The 26,650-nt window shown below is 41.5% G+C and overlaps 1 protein-coding gene across 1 annotated transcript; it reads left to right on the forward strand.

Moving 5' to 3' along the window:
• Window positions 1-1,652: 1,652 nt before the first annotated feature.
• On the forward strand, window positions 1,653-24,493 carry LOC112463891. Its single transcript, XM_025030568.1, has 6 exons — window positions 1,653-2,111; window positions 14,434-14,563; window positions 17,466-17,608; window positions 18,813-18,945; window positions 20,766-20,880; window positions 21,522-24,493. Exons 1-6 carry the CDS (start codon window positions 2,048-2,050, stop codon window positions 21,624-21,626), a joined length of 690 nt encoding a protein of 229 aa, XP_024886336.1. The 5' UTR covers window positions 1,653-2,047; the 3' UTR covers window positions 21,627-24,493.
• Window positions 24,494-26,650: the final 2,157 nt, after the last annotated feature.

The raw sequence follows: 26,650 nt of genomic DNA on the forward strand, positions 1-26,650 counted from the left end.
CCCCATTTGCATGGATTTCAATCTCAAAGATCGTGGACCTGCGAGCGGTATCCTTCGGATAGACGTCGTCGTTACCCCTTTCTAGTCTGAATTAATGGCCTAGACGGTGCAGCCCCCAATAGGTACTCTTGGATATAATTTTAATCTCTTATTTCGTGTTGTTTATTTTATTTTCATTATTCAAGCGATAATACCTTCCAGATAGGCATATCAATGCTTCTTTTCAGCGTTGATGATCTGGACAGCATTCAATAGATATCCTCGATGGAGAATTTTAACGCTTTAAATTCTCAATTTCGCGAATACCTATTAATCGAGAAAGAGAGAGAGAGAGAGAGAGAGAGAGAATTTTATCTGTAGTCACGATTACATTCCAACTTCGCGAATATTCAGGAATAATGTCCGGACGCTTTGTGATGCAATTTGTGCGGCGATTATGAAAGCCAGGTACATACATCGAAATGCGTACAAACTGCTTTCGGCGAAACAGTAAAGCGAGAGCGAAGCTTTTTACTGCTTCGTTCATAGAAGGGGAGTTTCCGCGAATGGCGCCGGCGAAGTTGGAAAACTCGCCCGTACATACCGGTAACGCTAAGAAACTTTTAATGAAAATCGAGCAAGACTCTTTTCTATCCCCGCGATCTTCCGTCGCGGGGAATGGATTCGAAAATGGTTTTTCGAAATTCTATCTATCTCGGATGCGCCGCGACACACGATGTGTGTATCGTCTATACAAAGTAACGCGCAGAATAGCTTCGCCTCCTTTTTTTTATTTTTATTTTTCAACTTATTTTCAATGCCTATACAATCGGAGCAAAAGAAAAGAAAACGAATTCATATTCCGCAAAAGAAAGATTGCAAACGAGAAGAGGAGAAATATAATTCAAATATGTTATATAATCCATAACAACGCCGAGTCAGGCTTCCCAGTTCTTTTTTCCTTTATAACCGATAAATCCCCAGATTTCACACCTAGCCTAATTAAATTCAAATAGAAAAAATTCCTCTGGACATTTGACCCGTGGAAGTGAGACTTCAGAATTTTTTATTACCGCTTTATTAGAAACATTAAAGAAAATCAAATCTATTTTCGTGGTATACTTATTGTGAGCCACGTGAAAGATATCTGAATATGTTTCTATCGAAAAGGAATTTGAATAGTCCTATATTAAACGTCGTATTGTGGAAAGCGCGCGAAAGGTTTCTCTTTTCTCTCCCCCCCCCCCTCTCCCCTCGTTCGCATCTTTCTCCGATCCTGCGGTCGAGCTTTGGCTCGCGTTCGTAAAGAGTTCGATTAATAAAATCTCACGCCAGTTGAACGAGCGTCGTAACGACGTCGGCGCCAACGGACGCGACGGAGGTGCATGACGATGACGCGAGAAGACGCGTCGGCCGATCGTAAGAGTGGCGAGTCAGGCGAGTGGCGAGGTGGCGAGATCCGCGCGCGCGAGAGAGCGAGAGGGAAGGATAGACGGGCGAGAAGGCCGCGCGAGCGAGAAGGAGGGCGCGGGCGGAGGAGTGAGAGGGATGGCGGACGGATTCGCGGGATCGGTGGCGTGAGCGATCCACGCATGCGCGCTGGCGCCTTCGAAACTCGGCGCGCGTTCTCTCCGCCGCCGCGTCGCGCGGGCCGCCTGCCTGCCGTGCCGTCTCTCCGTCGCTGCCGTGAGTTCAGTCCGTTCAGTGGTGCACGATCGGTCGCGTGATACGCATGTCGAGAGGCACGCGGATCGCGGGTGAAAGAGAGCCGAGAGAGCAAAACTAAAAGAGCACCGAGAGTCGCAGACGCGCGCGCGCGCGCATACGTACATTGCACGCACACGGCACTGCATATTGCCTCTGCTCTACTCTGCTACGCTCTGCTCTACTCGCGATCAGTTACTTTCCATCTACCATTTTTCGCTCGCGCGCTATCCCGTACGCGCGCGTGTTTCTCGACTGAAGTTCGCCGAAGGACGGACCTTCATCTCTCATCGTTCGGCGACCAACTTCTCGCCGTACGGCGCGCGGCACGCAGCGAGATTCGACAACGTGAGCGGCCCGTAACATGAAAACACTTATGGAGAATCAGCTGTCCTGGCTCGCGCTGTTCATGACCGCCTTGTATTCCCGTGAGTATTCATCATTCCAGCCGCCTCGCACAGCCTCCCTGCCCTCACCCGCCCCCTCGCCCCGTTCCCGGCCTCTGCTCGCGCGCGACGACCGGCGACCGGCGTTTTCGCTTCTATTACGTTACAACGTCAACGGAGCCCCCCGCTTCGCGCATTTATTTTCTTTGATCTCGCCATCCACTCCGTCTCCCCTGCCACGATTGCAGAAAGTGCAATTAAGTCGAGCTGATCCACGGTCCTCGAGGAGCTTTTAATTGGAGTAGATTGACAGAGAGCGGACCGAATCGTACAATTCCAGATCGCTCGTATCGAAATATTGCGCGTTCCATTCCCTTTCACGTGATGCTTCTCGATCCTCGTTTCGAGATCTTCTAGTGGGAGTTTTCGAGATTACTCCGCGTTGACAAAGTACCATTAGACACACTGCACGTGAGGATCGGGAGTTTGTCAAAGATTGATTTATAGAATTAGGAAGAAATTAATAGACAAAATATATGGAATAATGAATTAGTAGATAAGATTAAGTAGTACGTGGTTGCGTGGAAAGTACGAGTGAGTTACGTTACTTTTAGTAAACCAAGTTCACTTCTTGACATACGTTGAAGTCGACGGAGATCGATTTGATTGAGATATCACTCCGCGTTCTCTTTACTTATCTCGTCTCTTCCGATCGTCTCGCGTTTCTCTATCCGATCCGGATCTTTCCTGACGTGAATCCACGTGCCTCGCCGCTGTAATATGCAAGAGGAAACGCGCGCTTCACGTCCCGACACGCGTGAAAGTGACGTGGAATGAGGGATGACGTTTAAGGGATGGGGGATGACCTACATCTCCGCAAAAACAATTGGAGCCGCGCGTGGTTGTCGCGCGTTGATTGCAAAGTCATCAAACTTGAAAATTGATTCGCGAAGGAAACAAAAAAAAAATGCGCGCGACACGATGACCATCGCGACGTCCAATTTCACGTAGCTCGCATTTCTCACGAAAATATGGCACCGCGTGCGAACGCTCGCTCGCGCTCGTTCGACGCCTAAACACGTCCGGTCTTCAATTCCGCGTCCGACGAAATTCTCACGTTGCACAGTCGACATCCGGACGAAAGACGGAAGTCCGGGGGCGTTATATCGCTTTTCCGAACTTGGCTCTCTCGTCGCTTTCGGGACGAACGTGTAATAAGTGCCGCACGCGACAACCCGTCGCCTCTTTAGAAACGTAGGTCAAGGACGGCGCTCCAAGTGCATAACGGTGGAGGAGGATCGACGGCGTACTAGATTAAAGCAGGACGCGCGCGCGCGCGGACCTTGTCGACACGTCCCGGCGACGTCACTGAAAATTCATCCAGACGGGACTTAAGACGTCTTATGTCTCGATTTGGGATATTAAGACGTCTCGTGTCTTAATTTTGGACATTGCGTTATCTGGATTTAGGATAAGAACGTTGAAGCGCGCGAGATGAGAACGCTATAGAGATAGGAGAGACGCCAAATATCGCGCGGGCGTTTCCACGACGTCTCAACTCGAGTTGACGTCAGTGAACGTCGATTGCGCGTAAACAGTCGTCGCGCGGTGCCAAGTGTCACGGCGAAATTAGAAGTCGATAATTCGGGGGTGTGTCACGACGTAGCGAATAATTTCGTGCGAAATTATCGCCGGACTCGATCATCTCTCCGATAACCCGATCGAACTTTCGAAAGATATTTTTAACGAGGCTGCAAATTATACTTGAAATTAATCTCGCGCGGAAATTAACTTTACCTTAGTTCGCGACTCCCCTTCTAGTTCCGGAGCGAGGGACAAACGATCGGTTAAACTACCTTTATAAAGTTAACGGTCGACGCGACGGCGATCGTAAAAAGGCGGGAAAATTTCCCGCGATGGAAAATGTTTCGCTAGGGCTCGCTCGATTCGGGCTCGTCTGAGGCACCGTGCGAATTGCCGTGGTAATTGGCCCTTTCCCCCCTCCCCCTCCTCTCCGCTGTGAAATCGGGGCGTTTAATTAGAATAATTAGAGCGAAGATTGATACTAGCGTGCGAGCAAAAATTCTCAAAGTATCGACCAAGTTTTATCTAATTAGGTCGCAGACCCAAGTTCCGGCGCGTTTCCTCTTCCCACCTTATATCTTTCGGCGCGGCGCGCAGCGACGCGATGTTCCGAGATTATCGAAGGGGCTGGATATCCGGTTTTGGGGACCAAAGGAAGCTTTTCGACAATTAGCGCACCAATTTCTGTACCGTATTTCGCTCGCCCGAGTTGTTTATTTTGCGTAGCGTACGCGAATAGATTTTTGCTAACCGTACGTTAATCCATCCGGCGTCACTGTGCGCGAACTAAAATTTAGCGATTGAAAAGAATCGCGATGAAATGGTTTTTTGTCGAGTTGATCTCAAAGCTCTGACGAAATATTAATTAGAACCAAAAAGTATTAAATTTTTCCCGCATTCCTTGCGGATGTTTTTTAACGACGAGAAAAAACGTACGTATATATATATATAACGCATGTTATAAAAATCACTTGAAATTTTCAGTTTCCAAATGAAAGACAATTTGAGTTTAAAATGTACGTATCGTTTGAGCGAGATTTAATTTTCGTTCGACACGTGCCGGAACCTGACAGATATTAAAATAGAGGAGTAGAGCAGTGCGCGGGGCTACGAGATTCAGATTTACTTTATTGATTAAGAAGCTGGCATCTTTGAAATAAACGGCCGACACGTGCCTGAGGGCGGGGTGGGGGCACATTCAAAGTGTCGAAGCGCGCACATCTGAAACTACACCGGAGGACCCGAATTTAAAGTCGCTCCCAGAGGCCAGACGAGCTTTAACATATACGAGGAGCGCGTAGTCTCGCAACGAGAATTTCTGCAAATTGTGTTTACGACGTTTTAGAGAAGAGACCGATTACGAGACGCGCCGGCCTTGAATTATTTCATTCAGGGTATATATTCGTTTTGTATGTGCATCTCGCGCGCGTGCATCGCAGAAAGCGAGTAAACAAATTGATCCGCAAGTAGTCCGCTTCCTGTTGACTACTCGCGTTGCGAATTACGCATAGATTTGTAAACACTAATCACTCCATTGATGATCTGGATCGCAGGCAGGTCATTTCGATTCATAACGCCGTTATAACATGTGACGTCGCCACGCGTGACGTGTGGCGTTTTTTTCTGAATAAATTCTCAGACGGATTCCTTGAACGATGTAACATTGGATTACATCATCGCGCTCGAGTCGCGCCGCTCGCGCTAACGCACCCATATATGCGAGCTTAGATAATTGACTTGTTTATCAAACTTTGTTAGATCTATGTTTAATTCCGTCTCGCGTCTGTATCGATTATTTCGTTTAATCGCAAGTAATTCTGTTTCGTATCTCCGTTATTGTAGAAGAGAAAACAGGATTTAAAGTTTATTATTTCTATGAAACGTTGCAATACGACTTTATCTAAACATTGTATCTCAGGAATTAGTAATAATGGACATAAGACCCTTATCACCATATAATAATTTAAACTTCTGGTATATTGGAAAAGGTATTAACTCCAATTTTGACAGAAACTGGAGAGAGATACGATTCTTTATCTCTAAGGTTTTCAGAATTATAATCGAAGACTTTCGCTGACAACGCGAGCGTCCTTCAGTTTTTTTCCACATTTGGTCCACATAATCGGACCAGATGATGACTAATGATGAAATAACGCGGCGATAAAGTCGAAAGTTGTCGCGAGAACGGTTCTCTACAGATCAGTCCTTTCGCGACAGGACGGTCTCTCTCCGCTACCGAAATAGCTACGGCGCGGCGGCGCTCGACAACCACGTGGGTGACTCGCTCCGTTACATCGTACGAGATGACGTAGCGACCGGTGATTGGCCGAGCGGATGGGCGTGAGTCTCGCCTCACCTTTACCGACTCACACACCGATCTCGACGCGGCGTCATCGCGTCACGCCATGGTCGCGCCATACGCGAAAAGCATCCTCGGCTCGGGCCAACCGAGACGTTTTTCCTTGACGGGAGTGACCGCCGGGGATCGCGCGAGAGAGAAAGAAAGAGATATAGAGAGCGGAGAAAATCGTCGGATGTCGGATGTCCATTTCCACCAATGCGGATTAACTTTAATCTCGGTTTAATTAATTTTTCATATTTTTTTAGTTTTAAGATTTTGAAAAAGGTAATGAGTAAGTTGAACAGAGATTTAAAGTTAATCTACATTGGTAGAAATGGACGGGAGACGCGCGCGACAGATACGAGGAAGAGACGGAGGCAGAACAGCCGGTTTGCTCGCTCGCGCGCGGACGCGCGCTCACGCACGACGCATTCCACAGAGTTTAGGTTGTTTCACGTAACTACGGGCGCGAGAATGAGGACTTGTTGCGTGACGGAGAGGAAGAGGAAGATGGAGAGAGAGATATGTAGAAAGAAGAGCAGCGTCGCATCTGCTTCTCCGCGCGAGTCATGTGACTGACTTTGATCGCGTGTCTAGCACCGCTGATTATTTTCGGCAGATTCTTCGAGACTGCATTAATGCCGCTTCATTTTGCGCCCCGCGTCTTTTCCGCATCCTCGTACTCGTCTCCTTCTTGCGTGGAGTATGTAGTAACAGCGGGTTGTTATTTTCTCTCTACGTTGCTGCTATTTATTCGAAATATGTATGATGTATGATACACAATGCGCGAAGTGACGTTGGCATAATAAACAGCGATAAACGGAGCTATATAACGCACGAAAAGAATGAAAAGGAATGGAGACCGATGTAATAAACGTGTACGGCGAGGCAAATTAATTAAAGTTAGCGAAAATCTTGCCGTTCATGCGTACCAATGTCATATTAAATGCGGAGAGAGTGCCAGAAGGCAGTGCACGTAAAACAAACAGCTACCCATTTCCTCTCTCGCGAGATTCATCTTTCATTTATGGGAAAATAAAACCGAGATGAAATAACGAGTTGTACGCGGTGGATGCTCCAAGGATGCGGATATATTATTGTAATAGATAACTCCATTTTTTCGCTAAATGGAAATATTATTCTCCGCTCCAAGTCTGGCTGGAAATTGCGAGCCGTTCGGTTAGACTTGATCGCGTTAATCTTTCGGTTTCTATTATTTTCTATTACTCGTGTATCGTAATACATTCTCGGCACGTATGTTTCTATATATACACACACGCAAACGATTCTATAAATACAACTTTAAACCTACAATTTTTCTATTCACGACGTATCGTATCGTAAATTATAGATCGTGCGAGACGGGCTTGACATTATCAAGGAAATCAAGTAGCGTAGCTTGTTCAAAAGTATCGGTGTTTACCTCGAATTCGTTACCGCAAGAATTTTCGCGAGTGTTCAAACCGGTATCGATATTTGTGGCAAATACGTTCGAACACATACAGACGACGCGACGTCTCGTAAAAGCGGCGTCGCGAAGTGTCGTGCAGAAAGAAATGTATCGATTAGCGTAAAAAAATATTCGATGATGCAAACTACAACGTGTCGCTAATAAGCGTTAATCAACTTAAGCTGTAAAGACGAGTCAACTTGGCGTTATTTAAACGCGACGCTAAACGGTCGCTAAACGCTTGTGAACCGCCTGTAATTCCGATTAAAAGGCAGGTAAGTTGCAGCGACAGTTTCAATTTATCAATGGATTAACGATTCGCCGTGCTTTCCGTGGATTTTCTCTCCAAAAAAGAAGATTCTCCCCGACTAATAGGAATTAACGTTGAAGCCAATCACTTGCCAGCCGCGATATGTGGCAGGATTTCAGGATGTTTAACATAAAGAGAGAGAGAGAGTACTAGGCGTTATTGCATTGCCGGAGCAATTTTCTATTTTTATCTCGGACATTTAATGTTGAAATAAACGAGCGACTATCCCGCAACGGCTTAATATAACGTCCCGATTAGATTAACACGGCTCGCAGACGCCACATAATATGAACCAGGATCCGTGTTATCGTACTATAATCCTTAACGCGTGGTATCATCCTCCGGGTATTTTTGACCCATTAATCACGACTCGGGGAATATACGATCGAAAGTATTATCCACGTGCGACACTATAGAGACATAATAGTTATCTGAGATTATTTTATTAGTCAATTAAACGCAACGCGAAGAGAAATATATTGAATTTGTATTAATATTCCGAAGATAATGTTTGCCGTCGTATGCACGAAAGGCCTTTAACTGAAATAACGTTGTGTCATATTTCCTACGCGTCAGATTAAAAACGAAACTATTTTTATGCACAATCAGCTTATTGCGAGTTGTTCATTATGTCGGGCGACCATTCCGCTCGTATAGGTCAGTCACGCGACGAGGATAGCACGCGAAAAAAGAGCTATCGTGCAGGGTCATCGTCATCGTCATCTGTCCCATCCATTTGTGCCCACCCATGCCGTCGTCGTCGCGGAGCGCGAGCGCGGAAAAAGAGCAGACAGTAAAGCCGGAACAGGCGTAGTTTTCGCGTAATTATATGCGCGTAACACTTACCGTAGATAGGATAATGCTTTTCGCATTGACGTAAATGAACTGACGGTCAATTATTCAACAATTTTTGCGACCATTCCCCCCTCGGCTTGTCTCCCCGGGCCGAGAAGGTCGCGGAAAAATCCGCGCGCGACTTTCTTATCATCGTCCTTATCATCGTCTCGTCGTTTAGTCTGTTTCTCCCGTCGTCTGCACTCTGCCGGATAACCCAGAGAGATTCATTAACCTAATACGCCCCGCGCGATCTCGCTTATTCTTAACGTCAATCATTCCGAAATTTCATATCCCATGGCGATCGTTCTCGCGAAACGACGGACACAATGGCATTTGCTGCCTTGCCCACCGCCATGGTTATGGACAATGGACCACGGCTACTTGTAACCGATACATGCTGGGTAGTTTCCCATTGTCGTTAGAATTCTGGAGCAGTCCGCGCTTTAGTTCTGTCGGAATTAGGAGATGCGGAGTGGGCAACTCGAAGACGCGTAGATAAAGATGCACGATTATGATTTCATTTATAACCGCAAATGGAATTAATTTGTAGATAGTGTGTTTGTAAACAAAAAGATTTGTAGCCACTGGTCATCGCTTTCGATTGATGACGTGGATAGGAAGTGTGATGTATAAAAGATGAGATTGCGTATCTTGGTAGTAGAAGATGAAGAAGTGATAATGGTTATTGATCAATACCGGCATTGTGACGTAACATCTTATCAATGTCTAGAAGAAGGTACACGGCGCCGTGATCTTTGTTTAATCTTGCAGTGGCGTGACTTACTAACAGGCCAATGGTGCCATCGGTTTCGCGTTTTTGCAAATCTCTATGCAAATATATTCTCGGTATATATAGACAGTCTGAATCACAATTAACGCAGTAGCTAATTTTTCTTCTATACTTTCAAGAAAAAGGCTGAGTCGATAATTACACGAATACTGTACTTGAGAAAGATTTTGTTAAGACAAAAGTTTCTGCTTTAAGGGATTAAAAATGAATTTTTACGGAAGATTATGAGAATTTTTACGGGTAATCTTTTTAAGAGTTATCACATTTTTCTTCTTTCTCTTTAAAGCGAAAGATCTCAAAATGGAAATTGATTTCGTTCGGAAGTGCCGAAACGAGCAGTTTTTTATAGTTTGATTAGAAATAGAATTTTTTTTTAGGGAAACGCATAGATAAAACACTTCGTACGAGCTTGAGCGCGTGTCGTCCGGTCATGTCGATCTGTGACACTCGCGTGCATGACGCGTGAGCAAGCGAACGGCACACGCGTTATATTCGCACGCGCGTTTAGCAGTCGTGGCGGCAAGGCCAACCTACGGGTTGGCTCGCGATTGGTTGTGCCGGCATCGTACGATGGTCCCATCTCGCCTCGTTATAAATACGAGCCCTAACCAACCTCTTCCTGCTGCAGCTGCGTGCATGCGTGTGTGCCTGCGTGCGGGCATTAAAGATGAGCCGCCAGCACGTCGCATACGCGCATTGACCGCTCGCTCATTGGCTAAAACGTCCGACGGATCGATTTTCCAATCGACACGGACAAATTTCTGGCTGTATCGTTTGCGAGAAAAAAGAACGAACAATAGACTGAAAAGAATATAAAGTTATAAATTCATAAATATGCGATGTTCTCTCTCCTCTACAATAGAACTCTTGGCGTAAAATCTGTTGTTTGCTAAGTACTTGAAATTAAATTGGAGACTATACGAGATCGCGAGTTTCCGAAACGTCTGCTGTGCGCAACGTAAAACGGTAACAGGACTCGCGATAATATCGTAACGACTTCCGTGCGACTAATTACGCGACAGAAATCGAATTAAAGAGGAGTGCATAGTTGCGGAGAATGTGTTAAAAATGTTAATTACCGAATTAATTACGATCGCAATTACCCGTGGAACATGAGTCGATTACTAATCGAAGCCGTTATTAGACGCGATTAAAATTGTAATTGTCGCGATTCGATAATAATTCTGAATAATAAATCGACTCATCCCGGAGACACGTCCCGGAGAATCACTGGTACCAGAATAGAATTACACACGGAACTCTGTACTGTACCGTCGTAAGCCGGTATTCTTCTCACGAGTGATATCTTAGCCGAGAGAGGTGAAAGCAAGTAGAAGCGCTAGAGAACGAAATGCGATCGGGGATAGGAAAATGGGTTACGATGTATAGAGGGATGACCATCTCGGAAAAGGATATTTATATTTTTATTCACTTATCCGTGACTAAGGCAAATATTAATAAAATTACGATAATTATTGATTTACTGCAATTATTGTAGCCCATTTTTTTCAAGTAAGTAATAATATTTTATTATCATTTAGTTAAAAAATTATGTCTTTAAATAATGATTTATAATCTCGTATGTATCTCTGGAGAAAATTACGATTATATTACGAGTATATCGAGAGATATTTCAAGAAGACATATCGTTGTGTCATTCCAATCGACGACTACATAAATCGTTCGAAACGGACAAATCGCGTTGGAACGGAGCTATTTGTTTAATCATCGGAGGACAGATCGCGGCCAGACGACGCCCGTCGTCCCATTGTTGCATTCGGTTTACAAAACAATTGCGCCGCTATATAGGGTGGGCCGCGGCCAGTTTCGCGGGTGGCTCGCCGAATCGTTCGGTCGTTACCGCGGTAGTCGGTCCGCGACGAGCTCTCCAATAATTTCAATAGTTTGTAATTAAATCTAATAACGTCGGTCGTCGGGGGCGCCGCACGAGGGATTTAGTCGCGTAGTTTGTCGCACGCGTCGTCAAATCGATGCGTAATAACATATACACGTACACGGCTGTTGAGGGCGCGATGCATTCCGTGCCCTCTTTCCCTCCCGTAGGATTCGCGCTTTGTCCCAGAGAAACGCAGCTTCCCCGTACGGCAAGAGTTTACTCGGTAAAGAAACTTGTAGTACGCGAAACAATAAATAAATATATAAATCTTCAGCTGGGACGGATTGTCCCCTTAGACTCGAAGGAATTGAAAGAAACACGCGAGGTTTCCTTCAATCCCTCGAAGTCTAACGGGACAATTCGTCCCAGTTGAAGATTTATATATTTATTTGTTGTTTATATCGCGCAAATATTTTACGAGCATCCCGATTTAACGTTGTAGTATTATACTTCACATATCCTAACTCAGCAGGATTGCTCACCGAATTTAACGAATAAATTTTTTAATCGAGTCAATTTTCCGACGATATTCTGTTTTCTCGAGACTTTACCTTGTTAAATTTACATAAAGGAATATGCGATTCTTCTCTTCAAATAGTACGGGGGGGGATCATATTTATCGTCGTATGTTTTAGCAATCTCATGTCTTGGTAACGATGTAGCATCAGCAGCAACTACAAACATTAATTTGCAATGTTTATCTGAATGTATGCCGTGTTTACAAATGCGATGTATAGATTGCAAAGATCATTCAATATCTGTATTACGTGAGCGAGTAATCCATTTTGAGATATATTGAAAGCGATCATTGATAAAAGCGACGATTCAGTAGTCCGAAAATAAGTACTACTGAACTATGTAAAAGTTGCTCACAAGTCTCACATGATTCTTTTTATACAAAAAGTTAGTCTAAATTGCTAATTCGCGCATCCTCATTTTCTGATATTACGTCGATATCCGCTTTCTATTTTACCTCGCTGACGTCGACGTCTTAAATTAAATGAGATCTCTTGCATAAAACATTTTGACATTTCGAATAATTTGCAAGACATATCGACAAAGCGGAAGCTTGAACATTTCCATCGGGTTTTAAATATAACACCCATTTATTTTGCTTTTTCATCGTGACGGCGAGATGTAACGTTACTTTCCATTAGCAACCGCCATCACGCGTATACAGAAAACTTTGTATTAGACCAAACATAGGATAGGAGGTGGCAGAGAGAAAAGGGGAAGAAAAGTTGCAGGTGTTACATAGAGAGACGAAGAGCAGAGCGGTCCTACTGCCAGTTCTCTTTTATTACCCAGGAAGTGGCACTTCCAGGTAATCGGTTTCGAGCGGAAGTTATAAGTTCGTTTGGTATCGAGAGAAAAGTCGATCTTGACCCGGTTCCCACTTTACCCTTCCCTTACAATAGCTTGTTTATTACGAGGGAAGTGTAAAGCTCTCTTGAAAGTACTTAATAATTTCGCGGAGAATGTCCCGAGATTCGCATCCCCCCCCTTTAAAAGCGCGGATACGATGTTCCTTTACCCTGCTCCCGGAGTGTTTGTACAGAATGTCCCGGCATCCTCCGACTTTAATTTAATGACGGATTCTTTGATCAATTTAGAGTCGACCTTCTCTCAATTAAAATTTCGAGACACCGATAATTTTCGAGATATAACATTAGAGTGCCATTAAAAGAACGAAAGTGTCATTCCCTTGTATCGAGTCAGGGAGTCACCAACCTTTTTTTTCGTATTTTCATTCGAGATTTATTACTAATTGTATGATATTCAATGTTGGTCGTTGAAAAGTTGTGACGCTATAGCTCTTCTCGAAATTTTGGTTTGTAATTAATCTTAAATTTGCAAAACTATCTTTTATATCAGGATTAAAGCAAGGTTTCCTTAGGCACCGAGTAAATGTACGTATATATGTATATATAACATTTGCTAACTGTGCATACGGCGTAATTGGTAATGAATTCCCAAAAGTTGGAATGAAAAGCACGACGAAAGCGCGGCTAAACTGGCAAACGATGCTCCCCCATTAAATCCAAATCAACTTCCTAATATGAACGAATGGTTTTTCGCCAACGGCATCACATGACGCCGTGATAATATCGCGCGCCATTCGTCATCATTAGCCCGGACGGCGAATGCATTTCCTGTGTTTTTTATCCCGCATCCCGAATTCGCGTGTGACCACCGATATACTCACACGCGAGCAACGCGAGCGCGTCTTATATATGCCCGCAGCCACCGCTGCCACCGCCGCCACCGCCACCGCCACCGCCACCGCCGTAATTTTATTTTCAAAATTTAGACACAAAGGATTTTAGCAAGCTGGCTCGGAATCATTATAACAGATGATAGACAGGTAAAGGATAAAGAAGACAGGCGCATAGAGATCCAAATAAACGCGCGGTTGAAAAATATGGAAATATGTGGTTTAACGAATTAAGCCTTGAACGAATTAAGCCTTGAGAAAATATGCAATATTTCTCTCTGACATCTTTCCTATTTTTTCTTTTTTTAATCAAATCGAAGCGAAAGTTGTTTTATTGAGACTTTAATTCCTATGTAAAGGTTCATCAAATAACAGAGTAATGGGATCATTTTTTAATGTGACATAATATTTTTTTTTAAATCCAGTCGAAGTGAAATTTGTTGTTTCATTGAGATTTTAATTCTTCGTAAAGATTCATCAAACAAGTAACAGAGTAATGGGATTACTTTTCAACGTGATGTAACGGAACTTTAAGAACAACGTCTCTCGCTGGACAGACGCGTACGATATCTCGCGATACGACAATTCCATCGGAATGAGAGAATATTGGGGATCCGTTCGAGTATGAAGTTCTAGGTGCAATCTGCATTGTTTCCACGTCAATTAAACTTGTTTGATATTTCCGCTGCAATCACACCGCAACGGCAACATCGATTCCGCGTGCTCGTCGCGCGCTTAATCGAATTCGAGAAACAGCGCTGCTCTTTGCGATTCCCTTACTAATAACGTTGTTATCGATGGGGCCGATGTATCGGGTCCCTGTTGCCTCTTATGCTTCGCGAATCGACCACGTTCCTCTCTCTCTCTCCCTCCCTCTCTCTTTCTCTCTCTTTCTTCCTCTCTGTTGTTAGCTAACCCGATTATCGCGTTTCTGTTTCAGTGCTCGCTAGCTGCCGAGGTGAAGAGTGCGGACACGACGAGCTGGCGAGGTGCGCTAGGCCCCTCGAGAGAATCAGCAACAGCGACCTGAGTTTCGTCACGAAAAAGGAGGATATCGACAAACTATGCCCGTGAGTTTTCTAGTTTTCTTCTCTCTACGCCAGTCTACGCCAGTCTACGCCCGTACGGGCGCATGCACGGGCGATCTCTTTAAGCGGAAAACGTCCGTTGTTATTCGCCGTCTTTACATGTTCCATGAGGAGAAGACGTCGGCGCGGGTTACGCTGACGTTCCGTTTCGTGGAGAATTTCGTGACGGTCTTCCTCCACGCTTTTACCTCCTATATACCACTTTCTTCTCGCGCCACGAAGAAATTTTTCGCCACGAGAAAAATGCCCAGTCGTTTTTCTCTCTCGTCGCACTTCGTATCAATTTTAAGAACGTGCCGGAACGTCGCGGAGCTTAATCGCGCTAATTGTGACGTCGGGGAAAAAGGATAAGGAGATATAATAAAGTAATGTTTACCGCATTTGACGATTTCGAAATTTTTCTCATTTTTGTTACATTAAAATTTTCTACCTAAAGACTTTTTAATCGACTCTACTGACTGTCATCGTCATGACAATACGACGATGGTTTTGGTCAAATTAATCGTCAAGATGGTTCGATCATGGGTTTAGGTCCTTCTAAATTGATGTAATTTTGATGCTTATATATGTATATAAGCATCCTATTTAAATAATTTAATTTATTGCGAAAAATATTACCTCAGCCAGAGTTCGAACCTGGAACCTCTCTCATTCCGTGTCATAAGGTGTCGTACCAATTCGATCATTGAGGCATGTGGTGAAGGTCAATCCAGACAAACTTGCATAAATGCATAAGCATGTGCATAAAGAAATGGATTGGTCTTTTTCCTTATGCACACGTATATGGACCAATCAATTTTCTTATGCTTATGTTTATGCGCTATGCAAGTTTGTCTAAATAGGCCCTAATATTTATCGCAATAACACGTATTAAAATTTCTGCTTCCTACTAATTGATTCCGGCTTCAGGTATACGAAATATTAATCATCGCGACGTAGCTCATCGTTAAAAAGTCGATCGGGGTAAACTTTATAGGCATACCGAGGGGGACGATTCATCGATCTCTTGCAAAATTGGAAATCGATCCGAGAATAATATCCGACGTTCGTTCGGCCTTAGTCTATTATATCCGTCCGAATTCGCGATCGTATCGGAGGGGTCTCTGCTCCGGCTTATCACAGCGGCGATGCTCGATCGCTCGGAATCTCTCTCCGCGCCGTCGAGCCCTCGGCGCGGTACGTATGTAATTGAGTGGATGATTGCATGCAAGCTGCCGGATATTTCGCGCGATATTTCCAGTCCTAGTATTCGACGAAGAATCTTATTACGGTTGCAATTTAGTCGTGCCGACGATAGCGCGCCGACCCGAGAGGCAAATTCGGCTTATTTCATGGAACTTTAAATTTCATTCAGGCCCAGTTTCCGTGTATGCACCCCGTGCGCGCGCCCCGACAGGTCGTAGCCGATTGACAAATTATTAATCACGATGCTCCGCACCGTGCACACGCGCGCTTCTTCCGCCAGTCGTATACACGCATGGGGAAAAAAGTATTTGCTATTATAGCAAATCTATTCGTTAAATATGGGATAACTAACATTTTTTTGCAGCAAGAGCTATTAATTTTGCAATAATGGCAAAACCTTTTGTCGCAATAGCAAAAAGTTTTGCTGAATCTTTTGCTACTTAGTATCTGTAATAATTGCAAAAAGAGTTTGCTACTATTGCTAAATTATAACTTTTGCGGCAAAAAATGTTAATTATACCTATATAGTAGTAAATCTTTTTCCGTGTAATGAAAGCTATGGCACTATCAAAATTGCAATGCGCTATCAAGACGATGTTGCGCAATATCGCACTATGATATTTTTATGTTTGTTCTTTGACGCGATTGATACAAATCGCACTTTACACAAAGTGTGCAAATCAGTTTTAGATAAGATGAAGAACGCACATCATGCATGCATATATGCCTCTATTAGTTACCCGCTATATGTCGAAACAGTCGGAAAATTTCTAACACGTTACGCAAATATCGATCTGCTCTCAATGTTTCAATGCGGCTTCATATCCAAGATGTATGATATTGGTTCGTATTTATAGTCGCGTTCGTGCTGAGCAATTCAGTTGGAAACTTCTTGAGAAATGATACGATTCAATAGAATGGATCTTGAAAGTCAATTTCATATTCGTGACATCATATTAATAATCGTGATTCAATTGAAGAGGCTTTGTCTTGAGACACGAGTTCGAGTTCTATTTCTCGCTTGTTCCATTGATTCTTGAGAGAGGATCGTATTGTCTTTGAAACTCGTATCATTTAATTCAATTGAGGAAGACGGTATACATCGTTCAACCCGGAAGTGGTTTGAAAAGAGGTTTAAAATTAGAACATTTTGCATGTTAGTCAAAGGTAAAAGAGTAACAGTAACTGTGCTCTTAAATATCTTTATCGATTATTATTTTGTCCGATAAGGAAGTAAATATATCATAAACAAATTTTAAAAACCGAAAAGCTGATATAATTAATATATTATCCTATCTTTTGTAAAAACTATAATAAATAAAATATAATCTTAATACATTTTCGAAGTTGACTAAGCATGTTCTTGATTAATCTTTAAATTAACAAAATTTATAAATGGTAATCGTCGAAATTTATAAATAATACAAGATGATTAATTTCTTTGGCTTCTTGGTTAAAATATAGCCGCTTTTTCTGCAATTATTTATCGGATGACAAACATTTCGTTAAGGTAGTTTAATGAGTTATTCTTCTCAGTTTAATAGTGACATTAATTTTTTGCGATTATGCATATCTTTGGGGTATTCGCGATTCTACCTACAATATATTATAGATTCTATTTATACATTGATAAATTTCCATTTTTTTTTCATCAATTTCGAATGCTTAAATAACGAGTGATTTCTTGTTTTTGTTACAGAGATCTCGAGGCAGGTATGAAATGCATCAAAAGGTATACGATTCATTGCATGCAGGAGAAGCAGCGGGAGCACTTCAACTCTCTCTACACCGGTACCAACATGGCTATCATGGAGCTTTGCCAAGACGGCCCGTACCAGGACGGTAAGTGCTCTTGCCTAAATCATCGAACCGATTAGATATGTGCGTCTTCAATATACAATAATAATTGTCAGTTGAGAATATACGTATATATAAGAGAGAGAAATTATTTGCAATATTACGAAATTGATTTGCGCGATTGTATGGATAAGAGATTATAGAAAATAGGAATCTGTTTCTTTAGTTAAGCGTGTTTTTTATGCATTTAAAATAGAATATAGCATTTTGTGTGTGTGAAGCTAAAATGGAAAAAGGACGAATATGAAATTAAAGATAAAGTTGAGGCATCGATAAGCAGAGACACTCGTTACATCTCAAAAGTTTTATTAAAGGTATTTATTTTACAATTTGATTGTTTCGAGGACAAAGCTTGAAAATATTCCATCCTCCGTAAATCTGTATAGATCTCGCTCTCGAAGAGAGAAATAATGACGTGCAAAGTCATCCGCGCCAGTCGACAAAGCCAGAGTAGTCCGTTTGCCAATTGGGCAAGCAGCAGGCATCAATGCAATTCCAAACTGTCGGTCTCCAGTCGGAGATAGCACTAGACTCAATAATGCATCCGGCACTCTCGAGATTACGGGAATATCGCGTAGATTGTCCGTGGGTCGATCGAGCCGGCATGACTCTTCATAATGTACTCTCCTCCTTTGGAGAGAGGCACTGTAACATAATGAATCGTTCACAAGGAGAGTAATATCGATTCCTCATGCTGTGTACAAGTCGCGTAATGTACGGCTCGCCTATATCGTAAACAAGAGCCGGGAAAGCGGCCTTCATATTCAAAACTATGATCTCAAAACACGACGCGTGACTAGTGCGTCAATCAATGATACATGTATACACTCTTTGTAATTATAGGCTGCGCTCGTAAATAGCTTGAGTTGTTTTTCTAGGAATAGAATCGAGAATGAGAGAGGAGAGCCAGTTAAGTCTTAATCAATTTCAATTTTTATCTGCAAAATAATTTAATTATCTAGTTTATTAATTATTATATATCGTCGTACAAATTGAAATGACTATGTTCCAGAGAATTAATACATATATATGTACATTCTTTGTTTTTACTAATATACTAATATTAAATTACATATTTCCGCAGGCTTGTCAAGTCTGCTTGATCGACCTCGAAATTTCATTATCCGATACCTATGTTCCTACGAATATGCAATTGTCCAATAACAGGAATGCAATTTTCTGTTCGCAGAATTCTTGAAGCACGCGCCGTGCATGCAAAAATCCAGAGCCGAATACGAGTTGTGTTACAAATCGTATCAGAAGACTCAATCGCTAATGGCCAACCGCTCAATGGGACAGCAAGACATCAAGTCCCTTTGCTGGTAAGTCGAAGAAAAGTTTCCTTAAGATATGCATATACGTATAAATGATTCATTTAAATAAATGTACACTGAGAAAAAAATGTTCTAGATTTTAGTAAATATTAGTTTGCACACAACTATGACTCCATTTACTAAAATGAAGAAAATTTTCCTTTTTCACTGAGAAAAAATACACTAATAAAGAGGAAAATTTTCTTTATTTTAATAAATGGAGTCACAGTTGTATGCAAACTAATATTTAAACTAAAATCCAGAAAAAATATACTAATAAAAAGGAAAACTAATAAAAGGAACGTTTTTTTCTCAGTGTAGAATAAAAATAGTCGTCGTGATATTTACTATTAATTTCAATTATATAATCCGGAAATCATTGAGACGAGCGAAAAAATATTATAGATACGATGGCATCACTTTTCCTCGGGACAACTGATTTTATTATATTGCAGATAGAATGATTAGTGCTGTGTTGTAAAATTCATATCGTATCAAATCTACTTTATATATACTTGACCGAAATTTCTACATCTTTGCAAATAGGATGCAACTCATGGTCCATTTGCTTATCCGACAAAGTTTGTTAGTTTGGCAACGCGGAGGTAAACTTGGAACTCAAAGCGCGAGTCAATTTGACCTAGCCACTTTTCAAAATGTAGACCCTCGACTGTTTTATCTGAATACGCCTTATTAACTTTTCCGTGTGTGAGAATAAAATGGAGCAGCATAACATTTGTTTTTTTTTTTACAAATCCAACGGATAAACATACTTTGCGTATAACTTATAAAAAAAATTACTAGATAATAAAATATTTCGCTATATAATTTATTTATGGTAATTGTATTAAATCGTAGATTGAATCATGTTCTATTAAAAATTGCTGGATTTTATAACATAATTTTTTATTTAACGAAAATTGAGTTAAAATAAAACATAAGGAATCATCAAGTATAACATTAAATTCTCAATGCGTCGCATCCTCCTGTTTCGAGTGCATCTACCTCGCGGGTATTGATCAGCCTTTTTCCCGAGGTCGATGTTAAATCTGAGGAAAAATCGAATTAAGATTATGACATGAAGGAGACCGTTAGAGAGCGAAAGCAAAGTACGAAACACGGACAAATAGGTTTAAGCAATACTCGAAATTTCGGCGTTTCGCAAAGACGTAAAATCCCTCGACTACGATAATTTAACACTTAAGAGCTCGCCGGCGAAACAACTGCATTAATAACGAAGGGCGTTGCTCAAAGGAGTTCGCGCAAAAAGAGTGTAATCAGTCCTTTAGGTCGGAAGTTTCACGCTGATGCCTGTACAGACACACAGGGGTGTAATGTCATTAGCGTATCTCTACCACGGTCTACTGCAGCTTTTGAACTTGCGCATCCCTCGCGAAAGGGGGGGACGTAAGTAGTATGATGCTGACCCGAAACTGGATAACAGGTCCGCAAAAACACATTCCTCGCGTCATCTTGTTTCTCCGCGGTGATCCAATTAAACCACCGCGGGCGCGCTCTCCTGTGAAGGGGGAAAATGTTATTCTACAAAAAAGAGGGGCGAAATCGTGAAAAATTAAATGGAGATTTATTCTGTGTGAAGTTACGAATAGTTTTTTAAAATAATATTTTAGAAAGAGACAACGGAAAAGTGATGCACCTTGAAAAATTTTATGAATTGTAACGTTATTGATTTCCGCGCGGTTGTTCTCCAATTGTAATTTGGATCTGTTGCGTTTGCCCAGTGTTTTACAACAATAAAACTCATTTCATTTCATTTGGGCGTTTTGAAGAGGGACTTTGAACAGAGGTCTGTGATATTGTTTGTGCAGCGCCTTCCAGGAGTACTTGGAATGCTCTCATCATACGGTGCGCCGTCAGTGTGGCGATGATACAGCGCGATTCACGAAGGACTTTCTCGACAGAATGTCAAACTCGCTGATAAGCGTGAGTGTATTTCATTTGACCTCATGTTTCATTGGCATCGAAAGTATGCATGTTGAAGACTCGAATTATTGCTTCGTTTATAATTGATTTTAATTGCTGTCGCAACCACCGGCGTGTTCGAAAACATTTTGATTGTTTGATCATTTACTTTGACCATATTTGACAAATGTGGAATCGATTTTTATAATTTTTAACGAATTTGAAACTTATTTCTTTTTCTGGAATAAAATTTTAAGATAAGTTATTATATATTTCAATTTGTTAATTTTTGATATTTGAAAGAAGCGAGTTATTTCCTCATATTATTTAATAAATACACATATATTGAATCTTATTATCGTAATGTTAATGATTTGATTTAATAAGTTTTACATATATATTTTTCTTTGTTAGTTTCTATTGACATTATTATCGTATTTAATTCAGCTTATTAAAAAAAATAAAAAAAATTTAATTGTTTGATGAATACCTAATATTTATATCATTTCTAATATAATTTCGGAAATAAAATATGGAGCTGAATAAAACAAAAGCGAACTTAGCGAATGACCATCTTAGTAAATAATCATATTAGCATGTAATAAGGTCGATAAACCGAGCAAATTAAAAGAAGGGCGAATCGTTTGTCTTGTTTGTTACAGGCGCACTGTAACACCGAATGTAACGTGTTCAGCGGTACTTCAACGCTAAATCTCTCTGCCATTATGCCAATGACGCTTATTCTCCTTATGAGGTACTTTACGTAATTGGTCTCGTTGTCAGTCAAGATTATTTTTTATCTTCGAAAGATAGAGAACGGGGAAACGAGAGAGGGAGGGATATACAGAGAAAAGGAATCGGAGGAAGAAGAACGGAGAGATGAGGAGGAGGGCACTCCTAGAACACGGAGAACAGGAGGCAGCCCATTGGGCTTTTATCGTGCTTTGCTTCAGAGAGAATATATTCCTTATTTTCGAAGAGTTCTCGGAGAAAGGCTGAAGAAGAGGCCGAAGCGATCAAAGGAGAAGAAAGGAGAGCGTCGAGGCAAAAGAGGATATCGAGAGGGAGAAAAAAGAGAGAGAGACACAGGGGAGGAGAAGCAGCGTTTCTTTTTCCGAAAAGAATATATTTTTCATTTGCAAGATGATGCGAGAGATCGCAATAATCACGATTACGGAAGCAAGCAACAACGAGAGATTGGTATTAAGAACTAAGGGGGGAGGGGGGCGATGGAGGAAAGGAGGATACTTGAGAAATATGTTATGAAAAAGCGGAAGGAAGAAGAAGCGGGATCGCAGAAGGGGATTTCCAGGACGACTCTCTTCCACACACGTCACGGAGATATCGCGAATCAAACGATAAAGCTGACGCGATATACCGGAGAATCCTTTCAATCGATCGTTCAATGCGATCCGCTAGTCCGTATCGATACCGCTACGCAAGACTGATTCGATTTTTGTGCGGTTTTGTTGCGAGATAAGAATGAAATAAAAATACTCCTTATTAACCGGCGAGAGATCCTTCGCAGGCTGTCCTTTGGAATGGCCGCGCGCGTATGCTGTTCTGGCGAGTACGCGAAGTAGGATCTGATCTTCGGGAATACGTGGCGTTTAAATGAAGTCGGCGAAAAAGACGACAAAGGTAAGACATTTATAGCGAGAGGGAGGAAGGCAAACGCGTCTTCCCGGCACGTTTTCGCCTCGATTTTGAAAAAGGGCGCTCGTGCGGAACGAACGAACGAACTATCGTCGCCCTGAAATCAATTTCACCGAATAATCGCGATCTACCGATTCGCGATAGAAAGAAGGAAGCTCGGCGAGCAATGTCTTCGTAGAGTAGAGAATTTCTGCTCGATCAGAGAACAGCGGCGGTGCGTTCCTTCACGCGCGCGCGCGCGAGAGTAGCGAGCGTGTTTCGTTAGAAAATGCGATTGCCGCGTCTTTTCGACAAGCACGTGTCCCTTTGCTGAAAGTTAAAAAGACATCGAAATTGACACGTTATCACGACTCATCCGAAATGGAAAGTTTTCGAGAGAGGATCGGTGTAACTGTAACTCGCCCTCGGAATATACAGCGAGCCGTAACGAAGCTTCGAAGCTAGGTATGTCAAACTAATTTTCCCTCCACGGATTATACGAGCACTGCCGCGCTATATGTCAGAGGCCACGTACTTTCAATATTTGCGAAATGAGCGAGATCCGAAAGTTTGAAGAGTACTTTTTAATTCCGTCGTCATAATGTGGCTTTTAAAAAAGTTTTAAAATTCTTTCTCATCAGAATGCATAGAGAATCACGGGGGAATTTTGCGCAATTGAAAATAACCGAGAGATAATTAGACGACCGGAGATAGCAGAAAGAATCGTCCATCGATAAAAATCTTCGTTTAATATCCGTAAATGATACTCGTGCGCGTAAATATTTGCGAGATGCTGTTCATACAAATGAAACAAATATAGAACTCGAGGTGTGTTTGTGAGGCCACGTGTTGTGGGCCATTTGCGGTGCATTTGGCACGTTTTGCTCGAGGCACGACCGGTTTGTACAAATGTCACGCGAAATCCTAGCTAGAACCGGATACGGATGGGTCTATATTTTTCTGAGATCTGATGTAGTGTTGTACGTGTTACCTAATAAGGACACACGCGCACGATCGCGATTGTACTCGCTGCACAAATGATAGTATTAGCACTTGCATTGTCGTGTCTTAATTATTAAGTAGATGGAAAGAATGACTGTGAGAGTGCCGGTGTGAGAAAGTATGTGTGGCCATATTTTCACGTCGAGTCGATTTTCGTCACTGAGGTATCACGCCGTCATTGAATTTGCATGTTGCATTATGGCGTTTAGATAAATTTTATTGAAATAAAGTTTATTTGTCTATACAATGTTAGAAATACTTTGAGGGGAGGTTTATGCTCTTTCAAATGTTTCAAACATTTCAAAAATCACCGAACCGGCTGGCGAAATGTAGCGCTCTTAGTAGGTTTTAGTTTTTACCAAAGAAAAATTCATTTTTTGTAACGAGAAGATAATTCGATTAACTGAAAACTTTTATGGCATGTTTGTTACATTATTGTCCATGTCGTAAATTAATTAATTGTAACCAATTGTTTGGTTTATGAGTTATAAAATCCATATGAGAAAGTCACGGCATTTAATCAAATGTGTCCCATTCACGCAATTATCGATATTTCTCTATTATCCTGCGCGCCGTGCCATTCGGAATATAATGCAGATTAATAATCTAGAAATTAAATTCCCTTCAACAGGGAGCACGTTTATCGATAGCCTTACCCATATATGTGTGTATAATGCGTACTCGATGTCGACATCATTTGTAATTTATCATTTCCTAGAGAATTCCGCGCTTTTAACGGCGCAATGTTAAAACAAACGGTGAATTTTCCGTGAAAGAGAATACGTTTTTCTTTTTTTTTTATAGATTTTCCGAAAGTCGTGTAGCTTCCCCGTTTAATCGGGGGGGGGGGGAGATCGTGGTATGCGTGGAACACAGAGATATTTATTTGTAATATATAGCTGATTAAGAAAGCATTGTAAATATCATCGAGCTGTCGAGCTTAAGAAAAATGTAAGATAACTTAAATACATTCACAATAAAATTCATTATATTTTTATTTAAGGAAAAAAAAAAACGGAGGAGAAAGCTCTGCACCTGTCCCGTTAATTCCAACATTGTTGCGACAAGCTCCTCGGAGCGCGACGTACGAGCTATGCACGGGCGCATTGTGCATAGCGTAAGTACACGTGCGCTCGTGTCAGAGTCTCGTAAAGTAATAAACTCCCTTCAACCCTTTCCCGGTGATGATGATACAGCGTTCCTCCAGGGACAATACGTCGCGATAGACGCATAAACACCAAAAGCCGTCGACCCACGCTGTGCAGCTAGTAGCGTAGGTGCATCAATAAATGACGGATTATCAAATTTACCGGATCTTTGATTTGCATGAAAGGATAATTATATTCCTGTATAGGACTGATATTAGTTTTTCGGGTTTATATGCAATGTTATAAAAAAGTTGCTGCGATCAGTAAATGAGCTTTCAATATATTTTTATCTCTGATTTTCAATATCTTTCGAAATATTATATTCTTTTTTTTTTTTAAATAAAATAATCCTTTCGTTTTCCACGTTGGAAAATTATAATCCTATTCGAAGTTCTAAAAGACAAGTGTACGACGAAAATATTTTTTTTTTTACTTAAGAAACTTATTTAGGAACAGGAATTAACAAGAAACGGGAAAGAAACAAAGAGAGAGATACACCTCGAAAAAAGGTAAGTTCGCTGCTTATCTGTTAACTTTTTATCTGTACGTAAACCGGCTTTTTTGAAATTACCGACAAATAAGATACACGCGCCATACAATATTTTAGATTAAATTTATATTATTCTACAATACTTAGTAAGAATATTAAAAATTGCGATTTTAATTAGTAAAGAAAATTAAAAATCAAATCGCGAAGAAAATGGTGCCTCATTTTCTTCATTTATTAAAATAGCTGGCTTTTCTCTTCATCTAAAAAATTTGGGAAGGCGGTAATTAAAAAAAATATATATATATATTATTTTGCACATATGTATATCTTTTTTCTTCCCTCCTGTTGAGATGAAGTAAATTGGATGCAGTTATGTAATAAAGAACCAAGCATTATTTTCGTAATTTTGAATTCTGTATTGCAAAGTGATCATGAACAGGACAGATTTTCTAAAAACGCATGTAACACATGTAACACACATGAAATTGTATTTTAGGAGGATTTATAGTTCGGTCATTATATATATTTGAGATAATAATTGCTTTCCATTTACACTCAAGTGATCTGAGTCACTCAGTTATGTGAGTATTTTATACTCAGGTAAGATGTGTCATTTTGTATTTACTTGCTTATTTTAGTGACACAGCTATCGCATAATAATACAGGCTCATAGCTCACTTTTAATGTGAGTTTATTAGATTCATTAAAGCACATATATGGTCTCGATTGTGGATAAAAACTCAGTTGAATCTCACTTGTTAGCATGCAAAAAGAACGTGCATTTAACTGAGTTATGACGTCACAAGTGAGAATTATCTGAGTTTTGATGTAAATGGAAAGCAACTAATGTTGGTGCAGACGTGTATTTCTAATGTTTCGAACTTAATGAAATTTGCTTTAGCGGAAAAGCAAGGTTTTGGAGTTGGTTCCGCATTGCAGAACCGTGCGTCCAATTGTATCCTTAATTACGTAACGAGGATCTAGATCTGATGCACGACAAGCATTCGCTCATCGAAATCGGAAATGGGAAATGTGAGAGACGAAATATTCGGCGCGACGGAATAACATTTTGTAACGTTTTTTGGGGGACTCGTCGTTCGTGCCGCGAGCCGTTTGTTGTGTTGTTACGACGCGCGACCTTGTTTACGTACTCGGGCGCGTCGCGCGATCACGGCTCGACTGCGGGACGAGGGACTTACGCTGTGCTGTGTCGCATTGTTTCCTCGGGAGTAATTGTGGTCGGGAATGTCGGGATTAGAGTTCGGAGACCGCGGAACCGTATTATTTCCCACAATTAGCGATTAGCTGCCAGTTCGACTGACTAATCCCGCGATTCGCTATCAGTGTATTCCGAGGCAGATATTTCAGGCATACTCTCCGATATCTGTGGTTTATTCTTTTAAACTCTTCAGTTGGCGCGTGAGGTGTATTCTACATCCCACAATAGCTTGGAAAAAATGAGTGTTCTGATTATTCTGAACTCATTTCAATATAGAACCGATTATCGAAAAAAAAA

This window comes from Temnothorax curvispinosus, unplaced genomic scaffold, assembly GCF_003070985.1.
Source record: "Temnothorax curvispinosus isolate PA1 unplaced genomic scaffold, ASM307098v1 QBEX01013732.1, whole genome shotgun sequence".
Lineage (NCBI taxonomy): Eukaryota > Metazoa > Arthropoda > Insecta > Hymenoptera > Formicidae > Temnothorax > Temnothorax curvispinosus.

What these genes read in the sequence shown, in the direction of transcription:
- LOC112463891 (XM_025030568.1), top strand. Translation starts at nt 2,048, where the DNA reads ATGAAAACACTTATGGAGAATCAGCTGTCCTGGCTCGCGCTGTTCATG. An exon ending in GATATCGACAAACTATGCCC is followed by an intron (nt 14,564 to 17,465) that starts GTGAGTTTTCTA and finishes TTTTTGTTACAG; the next exon opens with AGATCTCGAGGCAGGTATGA. An exon ending in GACATCAAGTCCCTTTGCTG is followed by an intron (nt 18,946 to 20,765) that starts GTAAGTCGAAGA and finishes TTGTTTGTGCAG; the next exon opens with CGCCTTCCAGGAGTACTTGG.